Source organism: Branchiostoma lanceolatum, chromosome 14 (assembly GCF_035083965.1).
Source record: "Branchiostoma lanceolatum isolate klBraLanc5 chromosome 14, klBraLanc5.hap2, whole genome shotgun sequence".
NCBI classification, from domain to species: Eukaryota; Metazoa; Chordata; class Leptocardii; order Amphioxiformes; family Branchiostomatidae; genus Branchiostoma; species Branchiostoma lanceolatum.
In genome coordinates, this window is record NC_089735.1 from 1,998,678 (window position 1) to 2,012,458 (window position 13,781).

The 13,781-nt window shown below is 43.2% G+C and overlaps 1 protein-coding gene across 2 annotated transcripts in view; it reads left to right on the forward strand.

The window, feature by feature from the left end:
* Window positions 1–13,781, forward strand: part of LOC136448236 (sperm-tail PG-rich repeat-containing protein 2-like) — a 20,307-nt gene continuing 6,526 nt past the window's right edge. Inside the window, exons 1-9 of one of the 2 annotated variants that reach the window (XM_066447529.1) lie at window positions 1–405; window positions 894–1,016; window positions 1,811–1,983; window positions 2,348–2,746; window positions 3,152–3,265; window positions 3,945–4,104; window positions 4,526–4,779; window positions 5,761–5,941; window positions 6,583–6,704. In XM_066447529.1, coding sequence (XP_066303626.1) covers window positions 291–405; window positions 894–1,016; window positions 1,811–1,983; window positions 2,348–2,746; window positions 3,152–3,265; window positions 3,945–4,104; window positions 4,526–4,779; window positions 5,761–5,941; window positions 6,583–6,704 — 1,641 coding nt within the window. In that variant the 5' untranslated portion in view covers window positions 1–290. Of the gene's footprint in view, window positions 406–893; window positions 1,017–1,810; window positions 1,984–2,068; window positions 2,159–2,347; window positions 2,747–3,151; window positions 3,266–3,944; window positions 4,105–4,525; window positions 4,780–5,760; window positions 5,942–6,582; window positions 6,705–13,781 lie in introns of those variants that run through there. The other variant, XM_066447530.1, reaches the window with a different exon arrangement.

Consider the following 13,781-nt stretch of genomic DNA (forward strand, 5'->3'; position numbering starts at 1 on the left):
TAGCAACCCTGGCAATAAACAACTGCCGTGGCGCGTAGCGAGGTCAGCTGTTGTTTCTGTGTTGTTACCGTCGAGGACGATCAAGAAGGAAGACAGCCTTCTCAAGATTGTCCAAGGAATCTTTTTCACAAGACTTTAAGGAAGCCAGACGATATAGGGAAGTCTGAGGCAACTGTTTTCACTTTCGGAGAGGACATAAAGACTTATTTACCCTTCAAGAAAGGAAGGGGTAAACGCAGCAAACTGCTGAAAGGATTCTCGTTGGAGAACTTTCTTGAAGATTTTCCGCCATGTATGACCGAGCCCCCCGGAGTATGGGGTACATGCAGCCCACCGGGACTACGGGAGCCGTCGGCCCGGGCACGTACGAAGGGCCACCCCCGACCAGGACCAAGGTTCGCTCCGGTAGGTTCCGAATTCTTCATTTTCTGAAGAAAATGTCCTAATATTGGGAATGAAATGGATGTTTGTGGGGAGGGGGGCGTGTTTAAAGTACGTGTGTTTGTGTGCTTGAAGTCAATCCGTTCTTACTTGACTAGTAGTTGGTAGTGATTTCGTGACGCGTAGCTATCTTGCTGCAGAAAACACAGTCAGGAAATGTCGAAAATTTCATCAATTCAACCAAAAAAATATCGTTTGAACTGCAGAAACAAACTTAAGGTTACCATGACTTTCAACTGACGTGGGAACGTAACTATGTAATGTGCAATAACTTAAAATACATGGCTTAAATTTGGTTAGATGTCAAGTAGAAAGTAGAATAGAAAGCCTAATAGCTTTACAGAGAAGCTGACAAGCCTGTTTCCCTCAGCCTCATAATGAGGGTATCTACTAACGAAATGTATTTAATTTTCCACTGCAATAATAACATTGATGATGTCTTACCTACGCAGATGGCTATGCTCCTTTCCTGTCAATGACTGGCCGCGAAACGTTCCTGACCGTGCAGGACAGCGTAATCGCTGCGCCCGGTCCCGGCCACTACGATTCACGCTTCGCACAGGACCGTGTCTCAGGTACGTAACCTACATCAACGTTAATCCGCCGGGTTACATAAATCCGCCACTTTCAAAACAGTGGGTTCGAGAGATCTCTAGTGCAGCACCCCCTACTAGCTAGGTATGCACAGATAAAAAGGAGTGCATTATACTGGGGGATGTTGAGTTGGAGATATGTTTCAACGTATATTTTCTGGGTGGCGGAATTATGTACCCTGGTGGAACTATGTTAGTTGTTCAGATTTTCTGACAGATAGATCTTAAACAAAATCTATCCAGTTGCTTGAGTAACTTGAGTAACCCAACATCACGATGCACACAACTTCATTCCAGTGCCGGACACACACGCCCACTTCTCAGAACCCTCTTTCCAATCTCTCTTCAACCAGCCCAGGGGCTGCCTACAAAATGTGCCCCTAGGTCCTCGGCTCTACCATTCATGTCATGTCCTGACGCAATATCCTTGTGCAAAGGCCAATACATATCTACCCCTTTTCTAAAAATAAATTGATTGATCTCTGATGCAAACAATTGATGTTTCCTGTGTATCATGTAACATACTTCCACATATATATTCTATATTCCTCTTATTGTATACCGTAGTGTTTAGACTTAAGTTTTGTAGACTTCAATAGCATTGTTAATAAGCAAAGACATATATGTCTTGACATTTTGTACTAACTACATGTACGAACTTGCCATACATTGTACCTGTTACACTTGGTGAGCAATAAACTTTACTTACTTAACTTTGTGTCGGGGGGTGACACCTAACATATCACTTATATCCATGTAATTCCCCATCCTCTCAGGTGGAAGAACCCTTCAGAACAAGTCTCGCCGGTTTGAGGAGCCTGCCTCCACCACGCCCGGCCCCGGCTCCTACTCCCTGTCCAAGAAGAGTGACTGGATAAGAACAGCCGGCGCCGGCGTCCCCACCAAGGAACCCACACACAGCCAAGCGGCGGTCGCGCCAGCGGGGAATGTATGTCTGAGATGGTTGTTTTTCATTGTTGTTTGCTGTAAATGCTGCCTCTGTATATATACTGGGCCCTCTTGATCAACTTTTATCAGTTGAAGCACCAATGGACTGTTTCAGTCGAATACCATCAGCCAAGGAACCCACACACAGCCAAGCGGCGGTCGCGCCAGCGGGAAATGTATGTCTGAGATGTTTGTTTTTTATTGTTGTTTGCTGTAAATGCTGCCTCTGTATATACAGGGCCCTCTTGGAAATCAACTTGCCTGTCCGACACTCTATTTCTGGATTGGCTCATGTAAATAGTATGTGGTTGTGAATAAAAAACTTTACTATTCAAAATGTCTGACTTGTTCGTATCTCTGCCCAGATCATGACGTCAAGAGTCCACTACCAGCGGAAGGCCGAGGCGCCGTCCATCCCCACCCCGGGACAAGCCCACGGATACGAGGAAGCAGAAGACGGCTCACTACGAAGACAAGACCCTCCGTCCAAGGACCGCAGCATCGGCCCTGCCTACTACAACCCCAACGCCTCCCCCACCACCGCTACGAAAAAGTACAAGGGCGTTTTCTTCGGCAAGCTGGCTTCCAAGCGGATGGACTTTGGAGGGAAGGATGGGCCGGGACCCGGCGAGTACGACGCCCACCTGTCGGCACCGGCCACAGCAGACCACGTTCACATCCCTTCCTCGGCAGAACAGAGACCGGTGTTCGAGGCCAAGCTGCCGAGATACCACGAAATCATCGTCAACCAGGAGGAGAAAAGGGTATGTATTAGTAAATAGTATGCCAAAATAGGATATCGGAGATTTACACAACCAGGTAATCTCACCTGCTAACGTTTCGGTGTCTATCAGATACCTCTCAAGAGGTTCTGACTGGAGATTACCTGGTTGTGTAAAAAGAATCTCCGATATCCTATATTCTACCAACCTGATGAAATCATTTTTGGACGTCTGCCAAAAGGTCTTTTAGGTAGGTGAAAGTGAGTACCTATCTTAGTTAGGGATATCCCACGGATAGAACATTAAATGGAGGTCTCGTGTTTGAGGAGAGCCACACCTTGAGCACGTAAAAGAACCCACCACACTTATTGAAAAGAGTAGGTCCTTCCTAATTTGTGTTTGGAGCCTTCAGCCTGATGATGAGACTGTTTTTCCTCCACTGTTTAGGCAGTTCCAGGGCCAGGCAAGTACGAGGTACCTGGGCAGTTTGACAACCGGCCACCGGCCATCAGCACAGAAGGCATCGAGGTCGAACATCCGCCATTTCTGTCACAGGCAAAGGTTTGTTTGTTTGTTTGTTATATTTGTGTGTGTGTGTGTGTGTGTGTGTGTGTGTGTGTGTGTGAGATTATATCCAGACATTCTTGCAACATAGGCATTAAAGACACCTTTCCTTTTATGTGATAATCTTAGAATACCTGCCTTCTACAGAGATTCAAGCGATTTATTAGTGTTGACATACCTGAACCTTGTAGTTATCGAAAGTGGAATGTTAACAATTATCAGTGAGACATTTCGGTTTAGATCGTTTTACCACTCAAGCTCTATTTCATATAAAGTGTGTTAAACTTTGTTTTTGCCTTCCACAGACTGGTTCAAGCGATTCATTAGCGTTGATATACCCGAACCTTGTAGTTAGCGAAAGTGGAATGGTTACGATTACCAGACATTTTGGTTTGGATCATTTCATCACTTAACCCTTGTCCTGGGAGGCCATGGGTTGCACATTACAGAGCCTGTATGCCGGTCCCGTATATGAACGGGTTGGGGTTATCTCTCAACTGAACACGTCACACCGCAGTGAAACGCACTGAATGTGGAAGTAACTATGCCACAGCAGCGCTGAAGAAGTCAAGGGCGAATGACCAGATTAAGAATTCAGATAATTGAAATTAATTGCGTAAAAAACGTTGACCTCTATTTTTTGCAGTGTGTTCAACTTTGTTTTTGCCTTCCACAGAGATTCATGCCGGACAAGAAGGTCCTCCCGGGACCGGGAACGTACAACGACCCGCGACACGCACTCGAGGGTCTGAAGAGAGTCACCGGCATGAAGAGGAGCCCTTTTGGCTCCACGGCAGTCAGATTCCAGCCGCAACATCATGTGAAAAGAACACCAGGTAACCAAGGAAACGAAGATCTCACTTTGGTAACTTAGCAACCAGTTTCTCCATGTTTGCATGTAAAAAGTGTGACGACAAAGCGCAAACTACTTGTGGATTTTAATTTCTCCAGGATTTTTGGGGTTCTTTCTTTTCTAGTCAAACAGCTCATTATGATCATGAGTCTATGACTCCTATTCCATGTAGTTTTATAGCTTCCTTAGACCATCTTCACTTTTACATTGTCCCAGAAATCTTGGTTGGAGTGTGTCAGAAAGGACATTAAGGGGTGCGGCCTCACCAGCGTGGACCCGCTGGACAGAGCCGCTTAGAAGAGCGGTGTGAAGACTAGCCGACTGCTGCCCACCCCTGTGTCAGGGACCCCAGCTGAGCAGTAAAATCAAATACTGACTGTAATTCTTTAACTCTTGCTTGCCAGGTCCTGCTGCTTACCTGAGCACAGGTATGTCTGAGGACAGCATGCGTCGGGCGTACCTCGAGAGCACGCGGAAGGGCGTCTTCGGAACAACCGCCGGCCGGACCGCGCCAATCGTAAAGAAACACGAGGGGGTGCTTCCCGGACCGGCCCATTACCAAGTGAAACACGAGCCCACCGTTCGATACAAGCACCAGATCACGGCAAACTTTGCCTCGCTGACGGAGAGGTTAACGACCCCACAGACAGCCATGAAGGTTGGAGTGCTGTTATCATTATAGGATATAGGAGATTCTTTTTACACAACCAGGTAATCTCACCTGCTGACGTTTCGGTGTCTGTCAGATACCTTCTTCAGAGCTTCTGACAGGAGTACTGCTTCTCACCGCAAAAGCGCCACCTACATCGGCTACTTATAGCAGTGAGAAGCAGTACTCTAGTCAGAAGCTCTGAAGAAGGTGTCTGACAGACACCGAAACGTCAGCAGGTGAGATAACCTGGTTGTGTAAAAAGAATCTCCTACATCCTATCTTTTACCAACCTGATGAAATTATTTTCGGAAATGTTATTGATATTGTTATTTTATTTCTGCTATTGTTATTTTTGTCTAAATCTTAAAAGCTGCAGTCAAAACTGCGCATACCCAAGAAGACCACTCAGGGGACTGATTAAACCTTGTCTATGTGGACATGTGCTCACTATAGACAGCATTACTACTTGTGTCAATGGGAAAAATGCCTTCAGCCGGGACTAAGGTCACACCAAGTTAGTTTATTGGTTAACGGATTTTTTGAAAAACTGCTAAATTCCAAAATCAACATGAAAACAGAATCTCAGAGAAAAGTCTGTACTTTGGTGCACACAGTTTCAGGGTGTGAACAGGGTCAGGCACAAGTTTTCACCCCAGCCTTCTGTTTTAATGATTTTTTTTGTTGCTGAAATTTAAAAAAAAATCTGTTAACCAAGAAATTAAATTGGTGTGGCCTAAACAAGAGGTACATACTTCACTCCACGTTGCCCTATCCAGCATCATTTGTCCTACATGTATGAGTTCATATCAATCCCAGTGTCTCTAAGGTGGTCCTTACATAGAGGTGGTCACTAGCTTGTACAGGTTTGACTGTATATATGAACAAAAACAACCTCCTTTCTATACTACTGTGAAAGTATGTCCCTGCGAAAATAAATAAATGCATCTACAGTGATTAACATCGTTGTAACCTCATTTCTTTCCTCAGGAGAACCCGCCTCCAGGTTCCTATGAAGTTGCTAAATCCCACCTGACCCAAGACAAGCAGAGGCCGGGTGTTCCGCGCACCAAGGAGGGCAGAAGAAAAGCTGGCTCCTTTCTTAGCTCGTCTACAAGATTCGCTCCTCCTCGAGACATCCTCATGCCGAAAGCTGACCCTGCTCTTCCAGGTAGGTTTTTCTCTTGCAGTTCTACTATAGGTTGCTAGATGGCAGCCATGTACTGTCCCTTGCACTGAGAAAGCCAGGAGAAGGGATGCCTCCTTCCTTGGCCCTTCTCTTTAAGATTTACTACTCTTTGAGACTTCCATCTGTTTCAAAGCCAACTCTACTCTTCCGGTAAGTTTTTACTTGCAGTACTGATAAGGCCTGCTAGGGGGCAGCCCTGTCCTATCAGCTGTACAAGAGAAGGTTGGAGAAAAACTTGCTCCTCTAGGAGATACTATCGGGCCCAAAAGTGAAATCCTGCTCTTTGTGTAAGTCTTTTGAACGTGCAGTACTGCTATTGGTTGCTAGATGGCAGCAGTGTACTGTTTGCTATGACCTATGCCAGTTTGTCCATTGATAATCACCTTGATTGGAAATACTTCAAATAGCTCATGAGCCCTATTCTACTGTAGTACTCCTATTAGGTGCTAGATGTCATGCCTGTACTGCCTGTTCCTGTGCTGCTCTTGGTAACTTGAGCCACAAGTACTGCTACAAGAATATTGTTGACTAAAGGCCTATCATTTCACCTACTAAGCAACAAATTCGTAGTACTAGTATCTAGTTTGATGATTTAATTGAATGTACAATTCTATATCCCTCAGGTCCTGGTGCGTACAATCCCAAACCCGTGCCTCAGGAAAACCAGCTGACGCTCCTGACACAAAAATCGCCCAGGTTTAAACAACTGAAGCAAGACGAAGTCCCTGGTCCTGGGGCATATGAGGTGAGCAGTGCAAAACACCCCTATTCTATGAATGGTTATTCCATGTTTCTTAATACTAGCACATCATCCACTTATGTTTTGTGTTGGAAAAATAGACGTTTTTCATAATTCCTCAAAACTAGTAAAAAATACTTTTGAAATTTCTTTTGAAGTATTTCATTTCTATAAATTAATTACCTGGCAGAATATTCAATCTAAGAAATTAAGTCCTTCATCACAGTTCCTTTTCTTGGGCAAAGTTCTACTTATATTGTGGCTGAATGCTACTAGTGACATTTTATTCATATCCTAAACTACATGTAGAGTGCTACAAATCATCTGACATGAAAAGCTACAAACAAAATCATACTCCCTTAGCCCTTAAACACATGCAGCAAATACTGGCTAAAAGATTTTGAAAAAACAGAGCCAAACTTTTCAAATAAATGGCTATCAAGTTTTTTTTCGAGATGAAACCAACAATTCCAAAGCTGTATAACAGTCCTTGAAAATGATTGACCCATTAACAGTGGTCAAGGGCAGAAGGCCGGTAGTTAGTCCCCATTCAGAGCCTTTCGAATGCACCGGCATTGTTCCCTTTTCAATTTACCCAGTGGCGGCTCGAGTCCTCCTATAATTTGGCCCTCATAATGACAGCTTGGCCAGTTTACTATTAAAGCCGAAAAGTCAGCGGAATGGAGTTAATGTGGAAAACTGTCGACCTTTGTGCTGGACATGTGACAGCAGTGGGGGGAATGGGGGGTAATTAACAATGGACGTTTTGTGATCGCTGCTTTGTGTTTGTCCGTATATGTGATAAATGAAACCTTAATTGAAATCTTTTGTAAAGTCTGAGTTGTGTTGTGCCCATGATGTGTGGTATGTGTATTATCCTTACACAATTAGTTATGAAATGCACCGACAACACAATATGTGGATTTCAATATACCGGTAACACTTGTGACAAGAAAAGTGACAAGTTTAGATATCTTTGTCTTAAAACATTCAATAGTTACCGGCAAATCTGTTATCATTCTAGTGCAAAAGATTGAACTTAAACTTAGCTATATTCCCTGCTTATCACAATGAGTTTTTGTTTTCCTCTTGATTCTCGTAGAAATCTGAAGAATGAGCAATTTTGGAAAAGTTCGCATAACTTTCTGTTAGGATAATTGAGTGATATAATCATGGTCTTTGTAACTTTCCTGTTGGCTATTCTGCTGTAGTTGTTTCTCACGGTTTGCAAGTAGGTCATTAACGTTTGTGGTAGACACCTCTTTGTCACTGGCGAAATTATGCTGCTCGCTGCACAAATTTGGACAGTAATTTTCGGGTTGTCACCTGTTTTCATGCCGATTTTCATCCATTTTTCCGCTCTGTTGAACGAGGATTGGTAACTAGGAAACATTAGCCATCCATGTCTTTGTCCGTTAGTGAGTCGAGGCTGGCCAGAGGTAGTAATATGGACAGTTTCTACTCACTAGGTTATTATGATCCAAATCCTGATTTTACGTCTGGCGTTGCCTTGTGAGCCTCAAATGTCTGCGTTTCTTTGTCTGTGGAATTTACAGATAGGTCATTTACCACATGTTAGCTCTGACTGTGATCCACACTGCAGCCAGATGTCACTACCTTTTTCTTTTTTCTCACTGGCAACCTTGAATTATGAGCTTCCACAAAGCTCACCACAAATGTGATGATTACTTACACATAATTTAACAATATTTTCCCATTATACTTAATTTTGTGGCGACTAGGTAATCCAAGGTGAGGTCCATTGTTCCCATCTATTCTGTTACATCACAAAGAAAAGGTTGAAATTTAAGAATCAAACTTTTTTACCCTCGATCATTCAGTCTTTTCTGACTTTCTAATTTAGGCCAGTCTATTTGAGAAATTTGGGCTAACAGTTAAGATCCTGTTTTGTTTTTTTAGAATCATAGAATGCTTGAAAAATAACGAATACCATTCTATACAAAGAGATGACAGTTTGCACACGTCATGCTGCTCATTTACGTATCATTGGTAATCCGTTGGACTCTACGCTCCCTAATCCCTGCTGTTAGCTTTAATCCAATTTTGGGATTCCCGAGGTTAAAACCTTTCATCCCGTATCATCTACCTAAGGAGTGTGTAAAGATGCGAGATCGGAAATGATCTTGCTTTGTTCTCTTCAGGGCTGTCTCCAAGACCCGTCCCGGGACGGAAACTTGTTTGGTGGGACTGACACAAATTTCAACCCATTTGTCTAAAAAGTCTGAACTTCATGACATGAAACTGACAAAAATGTATTTTTGTAAGCTTGGAATGACAGATTTAACAACAAAAATTAACAACATCGGCTTTCAAACAGTGAGTGTGACCAAAAAAATTCAAAGCTGGAGACAGCCCTTACTTAAGTTTTCACAAAAGAGGTGTAAACGAAGGACCTTATGGCTTTCTGTAATGAGAGGTGTTTTGGGGAAGGGAAAGAAGCGGGGTACGGCAGATTTCCGTCGTAGATCTGTATCGTGTCAAGCTCACAATGATCGTTTGTCAAAGCTGTCAATCAAAATAATCTCCTTGGACTTTGACACTTAATTAGACAATTTCTTAAAGGTCAGAAAGTTTTTCTTGAAAGTCTTCCCTTTCCCGAGGAGCGTTTGTATGTCTTCCTTCCCAAGATGGTCAGAGATACCTGGCAGTACGTTTGCCACATTCCGAGAGAGCTGGGAATCTTAGCTAAGTGTATTAAGGAATTCCTCTGTCTGTCAAGGTCGTCCGACTCCTACGCACAAGGTCACTGCCTGTCTTAAGTCAGCTTAAGGTAAAGCCCGGCTTTAGACCTGCTGAAAGGGTTTTGAGGATCAGATACGACTTGGAGTAAACATTTTGGATCCTCCAGAAATACTGTAAAATGCATTTAAGCTCGCATGGTTTTAATTTTGCGCTAAGGCAAAAATGGAGTGTTCGCGGTGGTCTTAAGTTTGCGGCAGCACTATAGTAACATACTGCTACTGCTACTGTAACAGTATTGGACAAAAATGTTTGCCGGGGCTTTAAGTTCGCCGCGAAAACCGCGAACATGAAACCGCCGGGAACATTTCTGCATTTACAGTACTCCTGTTAACGTGGCCCCAGCTGCAGTGAGATCGCAGTGCGGGGGCCGATCAGTCCAGATGCTGCTTTGCATTTAGGCCACACCAATTTATTGCCTTGGTTCTCATACATTTAAAGGATGGTACAGCAGTTTTATCCCCCGAAAATTGGATTTTGAAAGTCAATCTATTTAGTAATTTCTACACATGATTAGTTCAAACAACACAATCACAACATATAGCAACGTCCATTATGCCAAAATATGAGGTCATAATAATGTGAGAACTCACTGAAAATCGTGGCCGGAGTTTTTGTAGGCTCGCGGAATCTGCATGGTACCTTGTGTACAGGCAACTTCAAGAAGTGGATATGGTCAGATTCAATATTAGTTAGTTAGTCTTCCAGCCTTCTGTTTTTATGATGTCCCTACTTTTTTTTGTACAAATGACATCTTAATTTTTTTCCCTTTCTCCTGTGTTCCTGCACTACGGTTGCCCCCCCCCCCCCACACACACACACACACACGCTTGTAGTCCAACATCCATCCTGCTCTCCTCATGTTTATTTACCACATGTACACAACCTGTAGCAAGGATGATCGCAACACGGAAACAAACAGTCCTCTAGATTAGCGTTAAAAGCTAACGGGACTGATACTTGTTGGGTTAGGTTACTAAGAAAACTGTTTTGGGCAAGGAAGTTAATGCCTTGTATACTCCCCTGCAAAGGATTTGTTTGCAGTTGGACTGTTTACATCTCTGCTTTCAAGGTTTGTGGCTGGTTTTGAAAACAGGGAAAGAAACAACTGATTGATGGTGTAAACTATATACTGATGCCCTTGATTATCTCTGTACAATGAAATACTATTTCTTTTTTTGTGAGTTAAGTTTTCTTTTTAAAGTGATTTTCTCCATTTTCGGCATTTTGGCTGCCAGGTTGAGAGAGATAAGAGGAGAAATTTTATGTGTACGAAAATTCTATCCATATTGCAAAGCTAATTTTAATTTGAGTCTCTGCTTTTTAAAATCTGCTAAACTAGAAGATCATCCTAAAAACTGTTTGAGTCTGAGTCTGAAGGGAAAGTCTGTTCCAAAGAGTGAATGTAGTCAGAGGCAAGTTTTCTTTCTCGCCTCTATTTTCATTTTGTTGTCTTGCTTAGTTGTTTTTTCTTTTCTTTTTTAAATTTGAATTCTTGTAGAAACAAAGAAAAAGACAAGTGTGGCCTTTGAGCAGGGCTGTCTCCAGGACCCGTCCTTCCATCCTGGGACGGAGATTTCCCTTAATAGGTCGGAAAAAATTTCATTCTGTCCCAAAGATATGAACTTCATGACATGAAATTGATGAAAAGGAACTTTTTTTGCAAGCTTGAAATGACAGAATGAAAGTTGACAACATGGGCTCCCAAACGACGAGTTGGACGGAAAAAAACAACTTTAAAGCTGGAGACAGCCTTGCCTTTGACAGGATTATAAGAGTTTGTGTGGCCGTAGTTCACCCCCGCTATCAGACCACCAGCTACCTTACTTCAACCTGAGGATTAGAGTACTGACAGACATTGCCCTGGCGGCTGTGTGTGGTGTGTATCAGGACCAGGGGTCATGGGTTCGCTTCCCGTGTTTACGCATGTTGGCGGAGATCTGAGGGGCGTCGGCGGAGTCTGTGAATGTCCAGAGCGTCCGCTGTCTTTTGTCGGGGAGTTAGAGATGAAGCGTGGGTGGGAAAGCAACTTCAAGGAAGAAAAACAACTTGAAGATGATAACTGAGTCTTAAAGCTGTAATATTGAGACTTGCAGGATCCATCCTTTAGGGGAAGTAAATCTCCGAATTTTATCCAGCTGTAGAGTTTGAATGGTGACTTTATAATAATGTGTTAGTCTAAGAGTGTTACCTAATGTGCAAATGAACCCAAACTCAAACAAGACCATAGCACGTCCAGGTAAAATTATACCAAAACCGAAGTTCTGCTGCAGTACCAAGGTCACATACCAGGGGGCCCAAAATCGACCTTGATGTTCGGCTTAACAACACCTACCCACATACCAAATATTATCATAATCCATCGAGAGGCTCTTGAGTTAAGCTGACTAGAGAAGTCTGGAAACACAGACAGACAGACAAACAGACAGACAAACAGACAGACACACCCAAAACAATATCTCCATTTTTCATAGAGATAATTATTCTCCCTGTACAGCCGGTGTAGTTCATGTAGCCGGTGCAGATAGTGTGGTAGAGACTACCTGTCGAACAGCTCAGCGTAGTCATGGTAGAGGCTGGGCTATTGTAAACTGTAGTGCCCCAGGCAGGCTACATTAGTCCCCATTAGCGTCCTAATGTCACGCCATAATTACACTGGGCGGACAACTGCTGAGAACATTAGATAGACGATCCACAGAACATTCCATCTCTCAAAACATGGGGAACACTTCTTAAAAACCACATTGCTAAAACCAGGATTTTTATATCTTTTCTGCATTTTCAAGGTTTATAAGTCAAGCAACTTGGGCAAAGTAAAACAAACACAAGTAAATTGGACAGTTAAGGAGATAATCTCTTAACTACTTGTTGGTCCATAGCAAGTAACTCCCCTTCAAAGAGTACATCTTCAATGATCTTGGTAGGGCCTTCTTCCTTGGGGGCACTGATGTTAAATGGATGTTGAGAGGCAGTGCAGTGGAAGAACCCAGGTTCCCACTCATATGCTTTATGATCAGTTTGGCCTGACACCAAAAAAAAACCACACAGAAAACAAGGCAACCTCCCCTCCGGCACATTAAAAGACTAGTCTTGTTGCCATGCCAATCACTGTCAAAATATAGAAGTTTGTACAACCAAAATCAATGTAGCAATTGTCAGTTAAAACAGTCTTGGTCTTGGTTAAGTCAATTTTTTAGAGAAAGACTATCACTCATAAGTGCTACCTTCAAATTTGACTTCAATTTCATTACAAACCAGAGGAAGCTGCTAGAGGGCCCAAACCTACACCACTTCTTTATTACATCACAAGCTATCTGCCACCCAAAAATCAAGACCACAGCACGTCCAGGTCAAAAGATACAAAAATTGAAGTTCTGCTGCAGTACCAAGGTCACATACCAGGGGGCCCAAAATCAACCTTGACCTTTGGCTTCACAGCACCTGCCCACATACCAAATATCATCAAGAGGTTCTTGAGTTATGCTGACTAGAGTAGTCCGGAAACACAAACAGACAGACAAACAAACAGACACACAGACAGACAAGCCCAAAACTATATCTCCATTTATTATGGAGACAATGCGTTTTATGCCAACATAAGGTGACTGTAGCAGCTGGTCTCAGCCAAAGGGATAAAAGTGCACAATACCGGGGTGTCTGTGAACTTATAACCGTAAAATTGATCCTACAAGCCACTGCTCCCTTTCGGTACCTTGTGGCTTTGTAAGTAGAAGGGAGCCTGTAAAACAACAATGTGTCATGTTAGTTCTTTATGTGTGGTCGCCAGTCATGAAGCTGCGTGGAAAATGTCACAATATTTTACTAAGGCACGGGTCAAAACCGCAAACATTGTCGATGTAAATCACACGCTGATGTTACGTTTCCTAGCAGAGTGTTGACTCGCGTAAAAGTCGCCCATAAAACGCCGCCGAAATGTCAGAACGTCGCACCCCAGCACGGCGAAATGATCGCAACGACCCTAGCTGGGAGCTTATCATTTTGAGCTCAGCTTTTACGAGGTAACTTGGGTGTAATTCTGGACTGTAAAATCACACCGAAATGTCGCAGCATTTTGCCTCTATAACAGAGGGAGGGATAAAACGGATCACTATGATGGGGAGATGGGACTGGGGGGTTAATAGGGATGACCCGTGGTGTTCTGAGTGCTCAACAACACTGTCTCTTGTTCGTTTTATGGCAGTACACTAGTTGTAGGTCTGGTACCTTATTGCTTTACACTTTTGAATGTTATAACCCGTGTGTAGGAGGAAATAGTCCCTGGCAAAAAAATTGATTTTTGGGTATCAACATGACCTGCAGGCA